The 23,267-nt window shown below is 36.7% G+C and overlaps 1 protein-coding gene across 1 annotated transcript; it reads left to right on the top strand.

Moving 5' to 3' along the window:
• Nucleotides 1-403: 403 nt before the first annotated feature.
• On the top strand, nucleotides 404-20,237 carry LOC109056121 (replication protein A 70 kDa DNA-binding subunit). Its single transcript, XM_042771241.1, has 17 exons — nucleotides 404-569; nucleotides 1,189-1,236; nucleotides 1,634-1,712; nucleotides 2,139-2,247; nucleotides 2,880-2,968; nucleotides 3,145-3,219; nucleotides 3,376-3,493; nucleotides 3,614-3,716; nucleotides 3,793-3,861; nucleotides 4,003-4,195; nucleotides 4,761-4,897; nucleotides 5,619-5,767; nucleotides 11,600-11,732; nucleotides 15,761-15,937; nucleotides 16,477-16,584; nucleotides 16,890-16,976; nucleotides 19,613-20,237. The coding sequence occupies exons 1-17, from the start codon at nucleotides 537-539 to the stop codon at nucleotides 19,715-19,717; spliced, it is 1,812 nt and encodes a 603-aa protein (XP_042627175.1). The 5' UTR covers nucleotides 404-536; the 3' UTR covers nucleotides 19,718-20,237.
• The last annotated feature ends 3,030 nt before the right edge of the window (nucleotides 20,238-23,267 follow it).

The following is a 23,267-nucleotide window of genomic DNA, read 5'->3' as shown; positions in this document are numbered from 1 at the left end:
AGTTTTTTTCTGGTTATTTAATTCAGTAAATCCTATATAACAATCCTCAGCACTACTAATAGAGAAATCACACTCAACACTTTGTGGTTTTACAAACATGTACTTCAGATTATTACTCTATTCTTGAAAAAAATGTTTTTATATCATAACAGAACACAAAACCTTGAGTACATTAAAAGAAAACGGGTGTATGAAATGAAAAACAGGTTGAAAAAAGTTTAAATAGAAAAAACATGGGCCAGATTAAGTGGTTTCCAACATGCAAACAAAATTTATAGGTGTATCAAACCGGGAATAATACTAGTTTGGAAAAAAAAGTTAAAAAAAAAAAAAAAAAAAAAAAAAAAAAGTGTCATTTTTATTTTGAAGTTCAGCGGAAGTTGTTTGTAACGGGAAACGCGTCATCTTGTGTCGCACTTTCGCGCGTTTGGACTGAGTTGGCGGGAGGAGACTGGAGAGTGCTGAACACCAGAGGCGGTTGTTGTTTAGTATCATTACAAGGTTTAATCTTCGGTTCGCGATATTTTTGTGAAAACATGACCGTTCGATTGTCAGAAGGGGCAATTGAGGTAAGAATGAGGCAGCAGCGTTATTTCATCCTTTGCAAACATAAGCTCGCTAACTTAAGTGCGTTAGCCAGCAAGTTTCTATCCTGCGGTTTTGCGCTATAACAGTGAAACAATATCAAATCAAATAATTATCGTTGCCTTTAATGTTTCATGAAGTTATTTTCACAATGGTTGCATGTTTTAAATGTGACGAGGTTTAATGGAATGAATAAAATGTAACGTGCTAACACATTACAGCATAAAAGCAAAGATTGTTTAAATTGTCCGCTCAATGTAAACTCATTGTTATACACGAATTAACCATTTTGAATTATACATTAAAATAGTAAGATAATATATATAATTATTATATAAGCAGATCATAAGAATATCAGAGTTACTCTGCGTGGAAAGTGTAACGTTATATATATATATATATATATATATATATATATATATATATATATATATATATATATAATTTATTTATTTATTTAAAAAAAAATATTCTCCGCGATTTGAATGTGGGTGAAATAAGGCAGGCATCTGAATTAAATTTGCTAATATTGTTGGTCTGGTTTCTGTGGTAATGCTTGAAAGTTTTATTATTCTTAAGTGATTGTGCACTTTTTCTTTTCAGTCCCTGACAAAAGGAACCGAAGTCAGCAACCCTGTTCTGCAGTGTGTGGTAACTGTCTGATTTCTTGCACACTGTTTACAAGTTAATCAAATTATTTTGTTTCTACATTTATATAATAGAGATGGTGATGTCAGTGTAGATATTGCAGTTATGCATTGCATTAATGCAGTAGTAAGATTTTGTGATTTCCGAGGGAAATGAAATGTTACATTTATGTTTGAAAGCCATTATTTGTAACATTTCAAAAGGCCTAAAGTGAAACTTTAGGTGTATCAGTTTGTTTCTCTTTTTTCATTGTTCATATCAGTAATTTTTGGTAGTAATCAGTAATCATATTTTATTTGCTTACACTTTTGCTTATGCTTTAGTTTCTTTTTTTGGTTAAAGCATCAGACCATTTATTTTTCATGGTTGTCTGCTTTATTCTGTTTCATATTCTTTCCAGAACATTCGCAAGATTGATGGGGGAAATGGCCTGTCCCGTTTCCGTGTCATGATGAGTGATGGGCTGCACACTATGTCCTGTAAGTTTGCTCAGTTTTCAGGTTCCTTTAATTTAATTTGATGTCTGTCCTTTAAATTGATTGGAATTTCCATGTCCAGGATGTTGTTTTGGACTTGTTTTGTTAGCCTTTTGCAAAACAGCTGTTACTTTAGTTCACATGTGGGGCTTTATGTTTGCATAGTCATAAGAACCAAAGCCATATATTTTTGTTAGGTACATATAAATGTCCATATTCGGTGTTTATGTGTTTGAAAGCCAATATTGGGATACTTTGGACAAGGAGTTTCTTTAAAGTTAGGAGTGAGTGATGCTTGTGTTCATTAGCTGTTAAGATATAATGTTGTCTCATCATTGGGATGCAAACCCCAGCTATTCTATAAAAATGCAAATAACCTGACACCATGTATTATTTAATAGTTTTTGTCCGTTTTCCCCTTGCATCCAGCATTCATGCTCTCCACACAGCTCAATCCCATGGCTGAGCAAGACCAGCTGGCCGCTAACTGTGTGTGTATTCTGAAAAGAAGCGTCACTAATGTTCTCAAAGATGGACGGTAAGCATTCGTCTCCAGATCGTGAACTGATTTTCACAGTTGTTATTATTAGGATGTTTAATACATTTGTGGCTCTGCTATATATCTAATATATATATATATATATATATATATATTATATATATATATATATATATATATATATATATATATATATATATATATACACTTTGATAAAAAAAGGTTTTTGTAAGAAGCCTCTTATACTCCCCGAGCTTACATTTATTTAATCAAAAAATACAGTAATCATTAATATCATAAAATAATATGCAGTTTAAAATAATTTTGTCTCATGATCCTTCAGAAAGAATTCTGATATTATGATTTGGTGCTCAAGAAACATTTCATAATATCAGTGTTGAAAACAGATGAGCTGCTTAATATTTTTGTGGACACCTTGTGATGCTTTTTCATGATTTTTGCTGCATAGAACGTTTGAAAGAACAGTGTTTATGTGAAATAGAAAACTTTTGTTAAGTAATAAATGTTTTTTTTTTACCGTCGCTTTTCATCAGTCCATACTTGCTGAATTAAAGTATTAATTTCTTTATTAAAAAAAAAAGATCTTACTTTTGAACAATAACATTGTTTATTAATGCATCTTATCAAGCTTTTGTGTTTGTTGTACACAGACGTGTGATAGTTATACTGGATATGGAGGTGATCAAGTCTGCTGACCAGATGGCAGGAAAAATTGGAGACCCAACTCCTTATGTGGAGGGTAAGTGTACATTTTACATGTCAAATTTATGTAAACTTATATTAGTTATGCTCATATTAAAACATTTTAAATTTAGTTTTTAGCATTGAGTTCTTTTATGTCAGTCACCTTGTCTAGAGGGATTTAAGGTGATGAAATGTTTCATTTTCCTGCAATGTTTAATTTGTGTGTTGTAGGCCAGTCAAAGCAACAGCAGAGTACAGCGCCGGCTCCAACTGTACGTCCATTACAGCCTCAGAATGGAAGTGATGGTATGGAAATAAACATAAAAATGTATTCAGTTTTTATGTTATAGTATTAATATGTTCCTGAGCTGTAATGCAGTAGCTGCATTATGAAGTCCTTGATTATGATTACACTTTTTTAACTTTGCAGTGATGTGTGGTTTTCTCCTCTTCTCTCATTAGGTTCAATGAACAGACCCTCTGCTCAGAGCTTCGGGAAAAAGCCCATGGCTGCCCCCAACACTCCTGGAGGCAGCTCTAAAATTGTGCCCATTGCCAGCCTCAATCCATACCAGTCAAAGTCAGTCTAAATCTCATGTCTACACCCCTGAATATTTTTCTTTCCAATCCAATTGACCGTTGTATGTCACATAACATATTGTGTTGCGCATAATTCATAAGAGTGTGTTGTTTTCTTCAGATGGACTGTTAGAGCCAGAGTCACCAATAAGAGTGCCATCCGCACATGGAGTAACTCCAAAGGGGATGGGAAGCTCTTCTCCATGGAGCTTGTGGATGAAAGCGTAAGCATTCTTCATCAGTGATCAGATTAGAAGCTTGTAAGAGTGTTAATAACATTTTTATCTTGATTTATTATAGGGGGAGATTAGAGCAACTGGATTTAATCACGAGGTGGACAAATTCTACTCCCTCATTGAGCAGGGAAAAGTAAGGCCTACTTTATTTTTAGTTGTGTTATATGTTCTCTTCTAATTTGGCATGGAAGTACGGCTACACAGTTGATCTCAACAATAAAGTTTTAACGTGTGTTGCTAACATGACTCGATTCATCCCTCTTGTTGTCCTCAGGTCTACTACATCTCTAAAGGCTCCCTGAAGATTGCCAACAAACAATTCTCTTCACTTAAGAATGACTATGAAATGACTCTAAATGGCGAGACAAGCATCATCCCTTGTGAGGACAGCCATGATGTCCCCAAGGTGCAGTGCGACTTTGTTTCCATTGCTGACCTGGAGACCCGGGAGAAAGACACCATCGTAGGTGAGCATCCTCCCCGGCATGTGCGATTGGCATCATCAGTAACCAGCATTTTAATAATTAACTGCGACTGAGACAGTAGCACAGCTCTCTGTAACAAATGTGTTGAGACCCAGGAGGTTGTGGTAATTATAGCATTGATGATGAACGCAATATTAATAATGCTTATGACAGTAATGGCCTGTGGCGCAGATTGACTTTGTGTCCCTGTCGGGTTCTAGCAGAACCAGAGGAGAAAGATGCTGTCTCTGGTAGAATGAAGTCAATAAGCATGCCTCTAATTATGGTAATGGCAGTCGGTGCACACCGAGCTGCAGCAGGCATATTTCTTATCCGAGATTTGAGTCAGGTTCTGGCAGTGATTTGTGAAATGCTCCTAATGGAAGCTGAATGATTCATAAAGGCTTCTGATATGAGAGGATTAAGATGGCGCGCTGTTATTGGAGCATTGACGGGTGTTGTGGAATTACAGTCTGGATGAGTGGTATAGTCATCCCAAACCTATTGACTGTTGATAAATTGGGGGGAGTAGCAGTGTTGTAAACCCACGTGGTGTGTGTGATTGCAGATGTGATTGCAGTGTGTAAAAACACAGAGGATGTGACGCGCATCATGACCAAGAACAGCCGTGAGGTTTCAAAGAGGAACATCCAACTGATGGACATGTCCGGCAAAGTCATCCAGCTCACCATGTGGGGTAACGATGTACGTAAGGGATCAGATCAATCTTTATTCATTTTACATTATTCGGTGCCTTGTATATTATTATTTTTCTGTGGACCATGAAGTTGCATAAATGTTTCACATTAGAAATCATCCTTCATTGTAATATACCGATTTGGTGTTCAAGAAACAATTTTGGCATTTTTGATATTCATATTTAGTATCAGTGTTGTTTCTATCAAAATATTAAGCAGAATAACTTTACTTTTATTTGTCTTGATGAATAGCAAGTTCAAAAGAACAGCTCTTATTTGAAATGGAAATCTTTTGAAATGTAAATGTCTTTACTGCCATTTTTAATCAATTTAATACATACTTGCTGAATAAAAGTATTAGTTTCTTTCAAAAAAGAAAGCATAAAAATAAATTATGGACTTCAAACATTTGGATGGTAGTGTTATCTCAGCTGACTGGAATCCTCATGCAAACAGTGACATCCAGCCCTAAACACTTGTACCAGATGATGTTTTTGTCAAGCATTTGGAGAAACTTCCCTCTCCCATTACGGCTGCCAGATGTCGGCTTTTATTTGGCATGTCAGCCATTCTCATCCAATCAGGATTTGCCATAAAAGACCAATTAGATGGCAAAAACTTATGGATCATTTGCACTGCCGCTTGCAAGAAAAATATCAGACTGTAGAAGGAGTATGAGCAGCTGTTCAGTGCTTAAGTATTTCTCTTTTCCTTCCCTCAATCTCCAGGCAGAGACGTTTGATGGCAGTGGGCAGCCTATCTTGGCCATTAAGGGAGCAAGATTGTCTGACTTCGGTGGGCGTTCTCTCTCCACTCTCTACAGCAGCACGGTCATGATCAACCCTGACATTCCTGAGGCATACAAACTGCGGGGATGGTGAGTGATTTTTCTCTCTGTTTCAGAGATAATGTGTATATGTGTGTATATATACAATGTTTGTAAAATGGCACCGTTTTTTTTATATCTGAAAGTACACTCTTAACATCAGTCAGTCAAGCATTATAATGTGATAATCAAGTATTTAATGAGAGAACTTTAGTAATTAGAATTCAAACTTGATAACTATCTTTGAATGCATATTAATCATTTTAACTGGACTGGTGCTGGTGCTTTTTGGTCATTCAGTGTTTGTGAAATAAAATTGGGAAAAAACTAACAAAAATACTGATAAGATAATACTTAAGATTAATGATTCATGAATATGAATCGGGTTGTGTGCATTTGCTCGAACTGATTTGCTGAAATCAAAACAGGGACAATAATAGGTGAGCACCAGCCAGTGAGATTGCCGTTTGCGCATTAGTTCCGCCCACTACCGGAAAACCCGGCAGTTCTTAAAAGCTTAAGAATTTCAAAGGAACACCGTTATTTTGACAGGAAAATATAACAAAGTATATCATTTATGTGTAGCGCGTCAATTCTCTCTCTCTCTGCGTGTGTGAGACAAATCGATGGTGAGTCGTGCGCCGTTACACTAGAGTTTACGGAAATACAGGTGCGCTGCGCATCCATTGAGATGAACTAAAAAATATCACAGATCGCTTGACATCGAGTGAAACGTTGAAGCGCTCAGTCAGAGTGTACTGTGAGTGAAAATATATCTGTGCTAAACTTATATTTGGCTTCCACCTCACACACTGGCGAGTAAAATCTGAGAATTTATTTCATTACTTGCAATGTAGAGGGTTGTCTGTTGTTAAGTGTTTGTCCTAGAGGAAACAGATGCGCTCTGTTTTTATTTCTCCACTTGTGAGAATTGGGACGAGCAGAGAGCAGACACTAAAATGCACACTCTAGAACTCCGACATGGTGATCATGCTCATGCCTTTGATATCAAGATTAGCTCTATCAGCGGTGCTCTGGTGGGCTGTGCATTCAGGCTGATATAGGAATGCAAATCATGGCTAATCCCCTGCCAAGATGTTCAGTTTCCCCTGGTGGACTCGTGTGACTTGGTTCCTTTGAGAACAGGAATGTTTATTTCTGCTCTGGGAATGTGAGACAAGGAAGATGGGGAAACAACGGCACTGAATGCCTTGTTGAGAGATGGTGGTGTTATAAATACTTGCATACAAGGCAGCAGCGCCAAGTATATTATGGCTGCCTGTGTTTTTCAAGCACAGGAGCTGTCTTAATCCTTGTATATCTTATTGGCTACTGAAGTATTTGAAAAACTGTTATGACTCATTTAATGTTCTCCTCTGCTTTATCTTGCCAATTTCGATGTTTTTTGGGACTGCCAAATATATAATTATAAATCTTAAAATATCTCCGATAGACCTGTCACAGTTATTACATAATCACCAGATTGTGATTATTTGAGTGAACAACAATCATTGCACACTTTCAGTTGTAAACCGAAATTGTCATGTAAATGCATTTAGAATGCATTTTTCCAATTACAATAGAGTTTTATGTAAAAGTGGTTGATGACCTGGGATCATCTCAGTTCACAAATTTTGCATTATTAACTACATTTTCTACTGTTTCATAATAAAATAGTATGAATAATGAAGTGCACCACTAAAACTTTATATATTCATAAATAATTTTCATTGTGGAGCAGTTCCACTTGCAAATAAAAAGTATATTCCACTTTTGCCCAGTTTAATAGTAGTTTAAAAAAAGAGCATAAAAGATGCGTGCATATGTATCACACTATGAAGTGACATGAACACACAAAGTTTTCACTAGTTTTCAATTCCAACATTCTTCAAAATAGAATAAAATCATACAGGTTTAATTGGAATGAAATGAGGATGAGTAAATGACCAATTTAATTTGAATGAACTATCTCTTTAAATGGTCTGTGTTGCTACTCATGAAGTGTTATTCAGCTTTAAACCTCACTTAACCCTGTTTGTTATAGTGCCACACTGACTAATCCTTCCTCCTTACCTGTTAACAATCCATTCTCGCCGACGAACTAGTGACGACGAAAGCAGACTGCAGGGTCGGCTCAGGTTGGCAGCGTCTAGGTCCAAAGTTGCCCTGACACACCAAGCCGATGCTTGACACCTGACGGCCAGGTAGCACGTTGGTTCTGCATTTTTTTTTTTCTCGTGCACTGGTTCGCCATCTGAACAGCCAATCAGAACGATCAGCTGGCCCAACTGACCGATGAGCTCTGACGCCGATTCAACATGTCGAATCGGCTAAAAAAAAGCCGATGAGGACCAACTTCAGCCAATGGTGCGGAACACACTGAGAAAACTTAGTCGGCCGACGAACAAAAACGACCGTTGGGTTGTGTTCTGGGCTTAACAGCCTACCTGGCCGAAGCCAGGTAGTAGTGTCTCTCTTCATTCTCCCTGCAGGTTTCAATCAATTCCTCTCCGTGTGCTCCATTTATTTACCTACCAGTAACACAGACCCCCAGCCTTGAAGGGAAATAAGATCAAAGCGGTGCATAACAGGGCTGCAGAGTTACATTTCACTTTATTTTCTGCCACTCTTTTTATTTTATTTTTTTTGCACATTTTGACAAGCGATTAAAACCTCTGTTTCACCAGCCTCTAGTCTACAAGTTTGATATGCTAATTATTTGTGTGGGGCGGTCTGAAGGCTTCAATTACATAATGAGGGTAGTGGAATGTGACTGAACACAGCGGGGTGAGGTAGTGGAGAGGTTGTGTTCTCACAGCAGCTTTCCTTAAAATCCCAGAGTGCCAGCTCGAAGCTTCTGGTTTCTATGCATGGCTGTGCGTAGGGCTTGGACAGGCGTATTTCCTTGCATTTAAAAATGCTCTTTGTCAGCGACATTTCAGAACTTCAGTTTTGCTGATCCAGTTGTAGGTTAGTTCAACTACTTAGTCTCTGGGCTCACGTCTGTCCTCTTTTCACTTGGAGAGCCAGAGATAATGAGCTTTCATATCATGGGCCAATGTGCAGTATATGGCCTCTTGGCCAGCTTTCTAAAGGTCCAATGGGCCACTGTGGAATCGATAGATGCCCTTCAATTAGTAGAGCTGCAGTAAGTGCTGTTTTGAACCTGGAGGTGTTGTTGAGGTCTGCAGCATGAGGATTCATTCAGCCTCTTGACACATTGTGCCAGTTTTCTACTTCAGAGACCTCTTAAAGTTGTAACTTTATTTTACATCTGTTATAGTCCATTTAATGCCACCAGTGGTTAAAAATAATGTGCTAGAAAGATGAGTACCACCTCAACCCCAAGCACTAAGCACTCTTGCAAAAAAACTGTTTTTGCTTTTTTCCCTTGAATTTTATTAAGTTGCATATCCTGTATTACTTGAAAATGCTCAATGTGAGTAAAATGTGTGAACACTACTATGTTGACTTCAATGACTGTGTCCATTTTAGTTCTGCTAAGCTGTAGGCCTAGTGGGATTTAACCTTGAAGTCTGGTCCTCATGGAGTTGAATTTCTGGGTTTGTGTAATTTGGCACTTCAAGATAATGTGGGTGTTTTGTTTCTTCTGAAGTTATTGTGCAGTAATTGAAGGAATATTTAATGTGTGTTCCTACCTATTTTTGTGATTGTTTAATGCAAATAATCCATGAATGAGACATGGTTCTGACTGTATTATCTTAGATTGGTAATAGATTTTAGCAATGGATAATTTTTTTTTTTGATCTTTGGAAATATCGTTTGACACATCAGGGAATTTTAAATTTGTGACGCCTGGGAAGTCATAGGCATTTGAATATGTATTGTTCTTTCAATGCTCGGCTCTAAAATGTTTAACATGCAAGCAGTTGCTCTTTGTCGCCCCGATTGGTTTTAGTGTAGCAGTCAGTGTAAATATTTGGCCAAAGCTTCCATAAAATATATAGACTAACCCTTAATGATACTAGAAGATGGTTATGTCAGCATTTTGATGCAAGTCATCTTTTGTCCAGTAGATGGCGTCAGAGATTAGGACCACTGTTAGTCTGCTCCTCCTTCAGTGTGGACTTCATACTCCACCATCAGTCACGCCTCCCGTCGTTCTTTCTCACTCTGCCACTCTCACCCTGTTCATTATCATTCATTCTCATTCACTGATGCACTCTTACTCATAGGTTGCCAATTACATTGACTGGCTCATTTTTGACAGACTTCTCAGAGGCAGCGGAACCTCTCCTTGCCTCCACCCCACCTGTCAGAGCCTTCAGACCAGCATGAGGAATAAAGCAACACAAACCCAGGAGTCTCTCTGTGCTTGCACTCCCTGTACTTACACTAGATGTCTCCATCAAACTCAATTTGAGATATTAAGCAGGGCTCACTAGTTTTAGTGACAGTTTTGTTTAAATACATTTTTGGGGTCCTCCGCTTGGCTCACCCATGAGCAAGAATGAAAATGGTATTGTTTACTCACCCCATATCATTCCACCCCAGTGTTATTTTCTTTAAAGCTTTTCCAAATAGCAGAAAAGGCTTTATACTGCCAAGTTCCATAAAAGCAATCTGTATGACTGGAGTGTTTATATTCTAAGTGTTCTGATGCCATACAGTAGCAATATGTGAGAAACGAGCTGAAACTTTTTAACTAATCTTAAATATCACATATTTTCAAAAACTGCAATTTTTCCAAGCGGTTGAGAAACGTTACTCAACCAAGACTTGTTAATGACATTCCTTCATAGATTCCTAATTTTCTTGCCTCTCTTACTATTCCTGTCACGAGTATTTCATGTCAAGTCTGTTCAGTGCTCAATCTTGCTGCTTTCCTCTTGTTGTCTGCTCGGCTCAGTTCAGACACGCTGCACTGAGCGCCAGCCTATCACTCCACTGCTCTAAAGCACACTCCTCCGGTGTTCATTCTGCCTTGATGGCACCGCCCATCATCCATACATTCAGGCTCAGTCTGCCAATTACCGCACACCATCAGGTCTTGGCCATGTGAAGCGTTTGTTTCATTCTGCTGTGTTTATTTTTGTCTCATTCACAAGATTCACAATTAGTTTCATGAATATGCTTGCCTTTTCTGAATATCCACTTTTCATTGAAGTGTGCTGAAAACACTGGGGAAAAAAGAAATCTTTTTTTAATCAGAAGTAGGCTGATCCTTTTTGCAACGCACAACTAGAGCTATATTTAGGGAATTATTCTGGCAAGTACATAAGTGCGGTCATATAATAAAGAAGCTGAAAATTAAGGTTAGAGACCATGCTTTAGAATTCAACCCATTTTTCATTTGGCAAGCACAGCACAAGCAGCCAGGGCCACACGCTTGTCTATTTACGTGGATATTTTCAATTAGTCGTGCCTCCCAGAACAAGCCCTGAACCCTTGTATTTACTGATCCACCCCATCCTACTCCTCCGTTAACCAGGCCTGTGGTCTCTAGATTATAATGCTGTATCGATTCCTCAGACACACTGCTTCATCCTAAATAAGCTTAGTTTTTTTTGTTCTGTCTCTCCAACCTCGTCTTTCCAGCCAGTCTGGAGCATAAGTGAAAATGGGTTTCTGATTTCACCATTGCAGCCCTGACCCCATCTCCCTGAACCATTCCTACACTGTTGATTCATTTCACAAGTAGCCCCCAGCGTCTCTGTGGCTGCTGCTGCTGTTTTTCCCTAGCTAAAGCCGATCTCTCTCTGTCTCTGTAGATCTAGTTAAGATATCAGCTACTTATCTGCCTGAACAGATGAGCTATTGCTTGTATGTAGAGATGAACAGATGTCTGACTGATTTGTTTTTTGATAGGTGACAGCATTAGAGGCTAAGCATTATTTATTTTTTTGTCTTATTTGTTTACAGGTATGATAAGGAAGGACATGCTATAGATGGACAGTCGATGACCGAGTTAAGAGGACCTGGTGGTGGTGGTGGAAACACAAACTGGAAGACCCTGGCGGAAGTCAAGAATGAGCACTTGGGACATGGAGACAAAGTATGGCGCCACACATTAACAAATAAGAATACATTTCCAGACAATTGCATATATTTAATTTATTTACTTTTATTTATATAATATTTTCATAAAATTAAGTTTCTATCGCAAATTTATGTTTTATAAATAAATATTTTAAAGGGATCTTGTGATGAGGGCAAGTTTTTTCTGGTCTAAAAAGGCTCATTCTAAAATAGTTGGAATTCTAACGTCAGAAACCTACAACACTTGACTGTCCACATTTACACATTAAAGGGATACTCCACCCCAAAATGAAAATTTTGTCATTAATCACTTACCCCCATATGTCATTCCAAACCTGTAAAAGCTTAATTCATCTTTGGAACACAATTTTCTGGACCTTGACAGTGTAATTTACTTGGCAGTCTATGAGACAGTCACAAGCCTCCCGGTTTTCATCCAAAAGATCTTAAATTGTGTTCCAAAGACAAACAAAACTTTTACGGGTTTGGAATTCAATTCAAGCTGGAATGCCATGGGTGTAAGTGATTAATGACAAAATTTTCATTTTGGGGTGGAGTGTCCCTTTAACAGTGCTTATTATAATGTAGTATATAGCAAACTTTATATGCATGTAGCAAATCTGCAGCAATGAACAGCCTGTTTAATTCTAAGGGTCACAGAGAGGATGGAAAATGGCCTTATATAAAAAAAAAAAACATAAGATGAAATGATTAAGCCATAAATATGACCCTTTTTAGAAATCCCTTGTCTTGTGGAGCATCACTTTTATTAGGGTGTCTCATTGTCTGTTCATCTGATTAGTTGTAATCAGTCGTTCCTGCGTGACACGTGTTCTGAAACAAAAGAGACAGATGCAGTCATTTAGCTACACTGTTACTTTTCTCTCTGCTCATTAATCATGCATTGTAATGCCCTTCCCATCTTCCCAAGGTGTGTACTTAAGCATTGCTCATATTCAGCACTGGAGATAGAGAATGGAGATTACCAGGACTCCATTTACTAAGCCTAATAATTAAGAGATTATACTACAGATAAGCTGCATAATAAATCTGACCTTGTCTGCTGCCTATTTTTGGTTTTTCTGTCGTATACATGGGAGTAGTTTTGTCACGATACCAGCGTTTTAGTAGTTGATACCAGTACCAGAGATTATATTATATTAATTGCCAATTATAGATGACTATTAAAATACTACAGCTTAGGAATTTAAATAATAACAAAGTTGGCATGTGGCCTTTTCTAAATTAAATTTGCATATTATTATAAATTAAGTATATAATTCAATTATTTTTGTTTTATCAATGTAATCAGTTTTAAATAATGCATTTTGTTTATTTACTTTAAGGGTTAGTTCACCCAAAAATGAAAGTGCAGAATGCAGCCACAATATCAGATGAGTGTGTGAAATATGGGAGGACTGTTTTTACATAAGTTATGAATTATTAGAAATCAATTATTAAAGCAGAAAGAAAACAAGACTGTTTTGTCTGCATTATACATTTCTGAAGTAAATGGGTTGTCTGTGAGTTATTGAGTTATTGTCCAGACTGCTACTGAAGTGTTGCACATTGGTGGTGTTGTCAAGCACTGATGCATGATTTAAGTTTTTGTAACAAACTTTACCATTTTTTCTAATACCTGGCCCTTAAGGGAGTTTTAAGATTTCAAGGCCTGGATAATTAATGGATATTTCTGTTGTGAATGTAGATTTTATTTTTTATTTTATTTTTAATTTGATGAATTTGTTAAATTCATTTCTAAAAGATTTAATCAACAAGGTGTTGTGCTTTTGGAAATCTTTATAAAAATAATGCTTTGAAAATTTCTTATCCGCTCTTATCCGGAATGAATAGTTAAAATCAGAAAACTCATGGAAATGCATTGATCAAAAATTATGGAAACTGCATTGGGAATAGAAAAAGTTCTTATAAAAAATGTCAATTTTTAAATGTACTGGTAACGAGATTTTCATGTTTGATTCAATTAATGGTGCTTTAACATCTGATTTTTTTTTTCCCCATCTATGATAATGGAACTAAATAAATGACTTTACTCTGACTTCCCAAACTGCTGCTTTGTTGTATTACAAAAAAAAAAAAAAATGAAATTGTCAGCCATATTGCCTGGCAGCTAGAAAAAAAATTATGCTCTGCCCCCTCTATGAGGACCCATTTATCTACCAACCGAATGTTACAATAATTACATAGGTATTTACTGGATTAATTATTGTATTTCAGAGAGGTGGAAATGTTCAGATGGATTTTTTCCCGGGAAGCTTTTTATTTATTTGAAGTGACACTGAATATCAATTCCAGCCCTTTGAGAAGTTAATTGGGGTCGAATTCTCAAAGTGAAACAACTGGATGGTCAGCAGTAAACCTGTTAGAAGAGAAATCAATTACAGTAGTAACACGTTTTTGCCATTTGTTGTTGTTTTTGTATCCCATTTCCTTAAAAAATATGGGGTTAAGACTTTGCCAGAGGCTCTGTATAGATTATGGTCCAAAGAGAGATGATAAATTCACTGTGAGCTGAATTCTCCGTCCTCTGAAAGGCGTAGTGCACCTTTTTTTTGCATTTCATTAAAAAGTCAGTTTTAAAGCATAAATATGAGACAATATCAAGCCCTGATTATCTGAGGAGTGTGAGTTTCATAAGCCCATTGTAGGTTAGTGCTGAAGAATCTCATCTTAGTGCTTTTGTCATCACCAGGGTAAACGTGGGCGCCATGAGTGTTTGTGTAGGAAAGATATGGTTTAATGTGTTTCTCCAGAGCCTTGTGAAGAGCAGAGTCATGCTCATGTGCAGCCACTGACCCCTTTTCACCCTGTAATGCACAATGTCCTTGTCTGTCCTCCATCTTCTTTCTTGATGTGTGGAAAACAATAAGGTGCACTTAGCTGACTCTTCAAGGCTTTGTTTAATCTCATTTTGATTCTCGGCATCAAACACGCAATTTTTCTTTTATTTGAACCCCCTCTATCTTCTAGATGAGGTATTTTCCACAAAAAGACTACAGAATAGGACCTGAAATTGCATATTTTATTTTCTATTCATTGTATACGAATTTCCAATCCTGTTACCCGTTTAAATCAATTTTAAAACCTATTTGTTTGTAGCAATAAACAAAAATTCCAAAATAAACACAAGACAAAATTCACAACACTGGTACAAGTATTGATTTTAAGCAAGCAATCAGTAGGTTTTGGAATGTTTAGGACCAAATGTTGGTTTGTAGTTGATAAAAGTATTTCCCATAAATTAAAGAAATGCGTGGTTGACCTTTTTGCTTGCAATACCTTTGATAAAAGGCCTGAATGGTTGAGCTTGATCAATGTAATCAACATTAAAATGTTTTTTTTTAGATGCAAACAAACTCTTTATGCTGTTATTTTGTCTTAGACAGTAGTTTATCTAATGATTCTCACAAGAAAAACATGGTGTCTGTTCCTCTAAAGCTTGTGTGTACCGTCTTCGCAGGAAGTGTCAACTGCACAAAATAATTCCTTTTCATCTCCAGCCCCAGTGGCTGTGCACTTCCTGTCTCCCCATTGTCTCTTCTGCATACATTTAGCACAGAGCCTTTGACCTCCCCTCCAGGTGCTCTATGGCTGCTGTTTCCCTTCTGCCTTCAGCCCCGTTCTGAAGCACTTTTAATGTTTATCCATATCTCTGGTTTTGCACATCCCACTTTTAAATGAATATAGGCGAGTTTTTGTTTTGCCTTTCTGCTTGGCCCATTTTGCAGGCACGTTGCAATTAGTTTTTCTTTTTTAAACAATATATCATGTTATGCAAGTTCTGCGTCTGCCACCTAACAAACAACATTAGGGATTTTATACCATAGAAGTGAGAGTTAGAAGGTGCAGTACCAGTCAGAAATTTGGACACACCAACTCTGTCTTTACTATAGTGCAAAATGGTAATAAACTTCTACTGTGTTTATAAGAATCAGCTTTGTGTTGCAGAAACAGTACTGTCTCCTTTTGCGCTTGTATAAAATGTTTAATTTTTAAGCAATGTCAATGGTCTTCTCTTCCCAGGCTGATTATTTCTCTTGCATCGCCACCATAGTCTACATCCGTAAAGAGAACTGCTTGTATCAGGCCTGTTCCAGTAAAGACTGCAACAAGAAGGTGGTGGACCAGCAGAATGGCATGTACCGCTGTGAGAAATGCGACAAAGAGTTCCCCGACTTCAAATACCGTCTCATGCTCTCGGTAAGGGACTTGCCCTTGGCTCCCCTGTCTCTTCTGAAATAACACATTAACCTCCTCCAGTCAGTATTCTCTGGTTGTCCTAAAATAAATGTCTCTGCCATCCACTTTCTGCTCTTTGAAAATAGTAATTTCTGAAACTAATTAGTAACCAGAGTTTGTTGTTGTTTTCCTGTTCTAAATGCATCGTTCATTGGAGGCCACCTTCTGTTCAGACGTTGTTTTGTTGATTGCCCCTTTTTGTATTTAAAAGCTGCATCTCAAATTCCAGGACAGGATAGAAATGGGCAAATAAATTTTGCTGCTAGTTTGCAGCCCAAAAAAAAAAACCTTTAAAATGTTATAACTCCATTTAGACTCTAGCATCCAGACATTGCTGTCTTTAACACTGGATCTGATGTGCATGGCCTCTCATTTTTCAGATCCTCGTCACCAAATTTGTCGATTCAGTCTGGCCTTTATCCGTTGGACGTGACTTCTGGCCAGCTAGGAGTGAAATGATTGTTTTGTGCTTTTTATCAATTGTCCTTTCATTCTGTCAGGCCAACGTTGCTGATTTTGGGGACAACCAATGGGTGACTTGCTTCCAGGACAGTGCAGAGACCCTCCTGGGCCAAAACGCAGGTTATCTCGGCCAACTCAAGGACTCAGTGAGTTTCTTTTTCCTGTCTGCTTCTCATTTTTATGTTTTCCATCCGTGGGGTACATGGAAGTGTGGACGAGTATTGGCCAGCATATTATAAAGACGCTCTAAGAAGCAGCACATTTTGTCTGAATTGGAGTTCTTTCTGTGGCGTTTATGAAATAGGCTTTAAAGGCCAAGGATTTTTAACAAAGTCTTACACCAAGAGTTTGATTCAATCTTTCAAAGTGTTTTACATTGAGACAAACATTGTTCTTTTACAATGTGTTGTTTGTAATCCTCTTATATTATTGTCTTGCCTTGCTTTTACAGAACGAAGCTGCATTTGATGAGGTCTTTCAGCATGCAAACTTCAATACTTTTGTCTTCCGGAACCGAGTGAAGATGGAGACCTACAATGTGAGTTTAACAGAAAAAATCCACAATTCCACATGTGGGCCATGGTGGTACAGCAGGGTGTATTTGGCAATTACAGATGAATCTCATACTAACTTTTTATGAAAAATTAATTGTCCCTCACACATTAAAATATAGTAAGTAAAATTTAAATATAAATTCGTACATCAGTGATTATTTTTATGGATTTGAAATCTATGCATTACATTAAATTTTAAAAGTTTGGTGTCAACAAGGTGATTCTTGTTTTAGAAATGAAAACTTGTATACAGAAAGCATGCATTAAATAGATCAAAAGTGACAGTAAATGCATTAATTGTGTTCCAAATGGTTTCTATTTTAAATAAACACTGTTCTTTTTTCAATTTCTATTGAAGAGCCTAAAAAAATAGTTTTTTTTTTTTTTTTATAGCAGAAAATCAGTATATTAGAATGATTTCTGAAGGATCATGTCATACGAAAGTGCTGAAAATTCAGCTCTGCCATGACAGGAATTAATTAGATTTTAAAATATAGTCTTGATAGAAAACAGTAATATTGTGAAATTCTAATTCAAAATAACTGTGTTTCTAGTCAATAAATGCAGCTTTGATGCACATAATAGACTTCTTTTAAACCATTTTAACTGAAATGTACATAAATATATGCTCATTATTATAGACTAGGTGTAAAATGGCACACGTTTTATACTGTAACAAACTGCTCCATCGCTCTATCCACCAAAGGGGTTTTTGACCTAAAACATGTTGAAGACACCTACTGTATATCGCCCCCCATCCCCCCAATTGTTACTTTCTAAGGCAAAATATTTAGCTGAAATTGCATACAAAACAGGGATGAAGGAATTTTTTCCAAAGTTGAGCAAAACGTGTATAACAATGATTTTTGCAAATTTTGATGTGAGTGAGGTTTATGGAAATTGACGCAGCATCTCTGCCGCCCCATCCATCACAGTGCTGCTGATGAAAATTGCTCTGCGCCTTGTTCTTTCTCCGCATGATGTGCTACACAAGAGTCATGTGAGAACAATGTTGATAGATTAGCTGTGAATATTGAGGATGTTTGGGTTGTTTCTGTGAACCTGAAGCCAAGAACACCACCTACTCCATCTGTCTTCCTCAAACGCACCTGCTCACAAACCTAATGCAGAAAACAACATTTGAGCATTTTCTTCTATTAACTTTTTTCTTATTATCAGAGTTGAGATTCATGTTACATCTCAAAATTAAACCTGGAATTTTATATATATGTGTGTATATTTTGTAAATATTTATATTTATTATTTTATTTATTTATCTTTATAAAATCTTAAACGTAATGGGTATTTTAGCTCTCTTCATTAGTTGGAAATGTGGGACAGTTGATGATTAATATGTTTGTATAATTATTTTTTATTAATTATATTTTATTTGTAAATTCATTGGCCAAAGCTATTGGGAATGTAATTGGAACGTGTTTTGATAATTACTTGAGTGTAAATTATTATTTGAATAACCCAAATGTCAGAACAGATTTATGTGTACACAAGTTGTGAATCCCAGGTGTGTGCTGCCTCTCAATCCAGATTGAAGCTAACAAATCTCTTTCCTTTTTGTTCCAGTTTGAAATTTTGTCTTCTGCAGATGATCTAATTGTAATTGAGACAAAAGCAAGTTGCAATAAGTAGAAATTAATAGAAAGCTGTCTTGTTTCATAGTCATTTAGTATGCATTAATTTGTTTGCGTTTAGATTGCTGCTCATCTTTCGTATTGCTGCTCTGTCTGTTAAAATATACAGGCTGTTTGTGACATTTTTTGATTTTGTGGAAGATTTTTTAATATGTGATAGAATAGAACAGCATTGTCAAACTATTACGGGCTATGAACTTTTGCTTTACATCACAGTCCAGTGCTCAGAGAGCAAAACTAATGTGGATTTGCGTAGGATTGACTGCCTGGGTTCTAGGAAGATATGTCCAGGGGTTTATCTCTGAGAAATATGCGGTCAGTGGTTTGAAGCTGAAGTGTATTTGGTTAGTTAGGTTTGATGCCATCAAGCACTCAGAAGGAAGATTAAATCTGCAAATCACTACTACAAGATGGCTAGAATTTGTTGGAGGATTGTCTTTTGCTTATCATCTGCTTTCAGCTTTAAAGATTGTGCTAGACCTAGTCCTGCAATGCCAAAACAAACTCTTCAAAATGCTGCTTATGCAGTTTCATTTATTTGCTTCAGCTTCCTGTGGGTCTTAATGGGAAAGAATATATTAAAGCTTATTAATGTATGGCAGATTTACAGTTAATCTGCCCTTTACCTCTGAGGCAATATCACATTTAAAGATGTTTAATGCCTGCAGTTGTGGCTAAATAGGTTTTTAGGTTAAACTAATGGTGTGGCATTTCCACAGGGGGCATTAGAAGATACTCATAATTTTTCCAAAATTGTGATTGTAGTCTATTTACAGGTTATTCTTAGCTTGTGCCTCCACACCATATTTTTCCATCCCAGGTTCATTCCTTGTTTCTACTTGTTTCATGAACATAACTCAGAAAACAGAAAACATTTGTTCCCATAGGAGACCTTACGACTGCTCTTGGATGGGGATGAATTGGAAAATTTGGGGACATGGATGCTAATACCTTTTGTTTTGTCTTGATAGGATGAATCTCGCATCAAAGTGACAGTGGTGGACGTCAAGCCAGTTGACCACCGAGAATACAGCAAACGCCTGATCATCAACATAAGGAAGTTGGCTGCACAGTAGTAGAACTGCCAGTGTTACACAGAACAAATCCCCCAGCCATTGTGGGGAACTTTGGAGTTTCTTATGGTATTGTGTGTACTTATTGTATAGCATCTTTGATGTATCTTTTTTTATGTTTTCCTTTAGTTTCTGTTTTCCTCCATTTTGTGTTTGTCAGTAATTTCATAAAACTCCAAGATCAGATTAGTTTGTGCTGTTGTCCCAAGGGTTGACTGATTGGAAAGGGCCTGAAGTTCTTTAGAAAGTGCTGACGTATGTTGTGAAGTGAAGACTGTAGAAGAGACAGATCCAGAAAGAAATGGACTTGGAGTTTGTAGAATTATATTCAGGGGTCTGCAGCGGTGATTTAGGTTTGCTAGAGAAAAAGTACAACCCCTGTCACTGTAAGAATGCCGGGACCAAACCTGTAGAACATTGAAAAACCCATTCACACTCGTGCTTACCAGGCGCACACTGTATTAATATAAATACACACTGTATGTCTCTTATTACAAATAATAAAGCTGTTTGTGTTCTCGAATCTGTGTTTGTAGTTAATTTTTTAGTTCTTTATTTTCAGCTTAACATAAACACCGTTAAAATGCACCATAAGTAGTGCCTTTTTGCTGTAAAATGCTCACTTTAATAAGAAGTTGCTTGGATATTGTAAATGTATTGTGCTGAACATTCTCTTTTATGATTTTATCAAGATTATTAAAAAAAAAAAAATCTTAAACTTCAGTGTTCAGTGTCATGTTTATAATGATTACTACAACCTTTATGATTATGATACATTATGATGTATGGGGTTAAATTAGCCAAATTACATAACCAAGCGTTTAATTGGATCAATACTTTAATTAGGAATATAAGTTGCTGCACATTTTAGATGATTAAAAAACTATGGAAAATACTGTACTGTGCAGTTTATTGAGGAGCCATTACTGTTCTTCTAGCAGACCATAAAACAAGCTAAAAAATTGCATAGGCACTTTCCACTAAAGAAGAGACCGGTATATTTATGACCCAGGAGGTTGGACTCATAATTGGGCCAACCATTCACCCTAATAACCAAATTACAAGTCCTGCATGAGTAAGTACTACTTAAAAACCTCTTAAGTGTTTTTCCCTCTCTGGTCACCTCTGTTACATTTCAAGTGTATCTTTAAGATGCAGACCTTCTATAACAACTTATAAAGTGTTGTCTTCTGAGTTTGGCCACTATTCACCTGGACTGTTGTAAGTTCTATTTGAAAATTGTGTCTTGGTGAATCTGTTTAAGTCTGGTTCTGTGGGCTGTCTGAGGGGAGACTGCATTTACACTGCAGGTCTTGATGCCCAAATCCGATTTTCTGACTATATCCAATTTTTTTGACGACCCGCTTACATCATCTTTTAAAAGTGACCCGTATCCGATTACTACCGAAACTACCAAACGTAGACTTTCTGACCCGGAAAAGGAAGTAAAACAGCACGAAATACAATGGATGCAGATGCAAATAAAATTATACAGTGTTTTGCTTTCCACAATATTTTAAAAAGTCAACAAAAAAATCAGCCTGCACTGTCTCTTCGCCCCAAAGACTTCAAAGACATGAAACCTCCGCATTGTGTGTATCCTTCGTCCTCCATCGCGCCTATAATAAGTCATGTGATCTCAGTTGGTGGTGTCCACTTGAGTTGACGTCACTTTTTTAATGACGTACGACTCGCATTTACTGGGGAATGTCCGATTTGTCTGCTTACATGGCACACTCAAATGCACGTATCCGATTCATTACCACATATGAATGGGGCCTGAATCCGATCTGAGAAAATCGGAATCCATGCGTTTTTTTACTGCTTACACGTTCACCGGTCATATCCGATCTGTGCCACATGAGAGGAAAAAATCAGAATTGGGTCACTTGAACCATGCAGTGTAAATGGGGCCTAAGACTGTTGTTCGTCTTTCCCATTACGTCCGCCAAATACTAAAAGACATCAGACTAAAAGACATTAAAGGCCACAGTCCCTTAAAACTCTTTGTTTGGGCTTATGGCTGTCTGATAATAGCTTTCTTTGGTTAAAAGCCCCAGCAGCAAATACACAACACGACATAAACAAACCGTTCTTGCACACCACATTAGAGGTGCTTTGTTGTAAATTAAGGCCAAACAGCCTGTTTTCCTTTTATACTTCTTTCTTTGTCACCCCATCTTGGCACTTTCTTATTCCTATCGGGCTGTGAATTGTAGTTTTGAGTGGTATTATTCCTGTTCTCAAGGTCTACTAGTTGATGAATGTTTGTAACTAAGGCCAGATCGTATTCATTTCTGTTAGTTCACGGATAACCATGTGTAGCACTAGTCATAGCAATTAGCGCTCTAAATTTCATATTTGAGCAGAAAAAAAAAAACGTTGGACTGACATGAAAGTGCTTCTATCATCATTTACAGGTTCGTATGAATGCGCCGTAACCTTTGTGAAGAATAGCGACATAATGAGTGGTATGGGGTTTTTGTTGTTGTTGTTTTTTTTAAGCCTCAGGGCAAGTCCAGGCTTGTGATGGCCTGTGCAAGTTTGTGCCTCTGGCTATTTTAAGAACTGTATTAAAATATAGTTTAATTTTTTCTTTTTTTATATGTGATATTGACCTCACGTTAGTCAATACTATGAATATTTAGATGCCGTGTATTCAGTTCAAATCCAATACTGGTACTAGTAATTAAGCTTACGAGTTTTTCACATTCCAAGTTATGAATTCAATCTTGCGTTCATATTTGGAAGGCTCACACAAACTGTATATGTATACCTGATGAATATACCGTTAATCAGGTTAACTGATTAATTGTTCATTGTAGGAGCGATTAAGAACATTAAGCTTGTTCTCTCTCTCTCTCTCTCTCTCTCTCTCTCTCTCTCTCTCTCTCTCTCTTTCTCTCTCTTTCTTTCTCTCCCCCCAGTTGACTCTATGCAATTATGCATTAACATTAGAATAAAAGTAAAACAATAATTTAAAAGGGAAAATGGCATTTATCTGGCTCTTTTATCTTAAATATAGTTTATAAAAAATTGCACACAATAGAGTTCACATATAATGACAATTTAAATACAAAAAAACAAACAGCAAGGCACATTAGTATACCATAATATAAAACATCAAAACTATAAACAAATGAATGAGTTAAATAAAATGAAATAAATGTACTGATATAAAACATTTTTTATTGCTTTTACATAAATCATGCCTCTACATTATTTTTTTTTTTAGCATTTCCGATTGTGCACAATAATAAACTTACAAAGTGTACAAATACAAATTAAAAATCAGTAAAGCAAGGCACATTAGTAACTCAAAATAAAAATGTAAAACATTAACAACATTTTTAATGAATTAATGAACATATTAATAAATTAAAATTAAAATGAAATAAAAATAATAAAAACATTTATATCAAATTAACTCTGCATTATATTAGAACATTTCTGGCTTCTTGTTGCATCTCTAACCATTTTGCACTATAGTGCATTATTATATTGTTCTGTTATGTTTATATTCTTTTGTGACATCTCATGATGAAGCCAAACA

This window comes from Cyprinus carpio, chromosome A15, assembly GCF_018340385.1.
Source record: "Cyprinus carpio isolate SPL01 chromosome A15, ASM1834038v1, whole genome shotgun sequence".
Taxonomy (NCBI): domain Eukaryota; kingdom Metazoa; phylum Chordata; class Actinopteri; order Cypriniformes; family Cyprinidae; genus Cyprinus; species Cyprinus carpio.
Note: the sequence above shows the minus strand (reverse complement) of the source record. Positions and strands in the feature narration are given on the sequence as shown.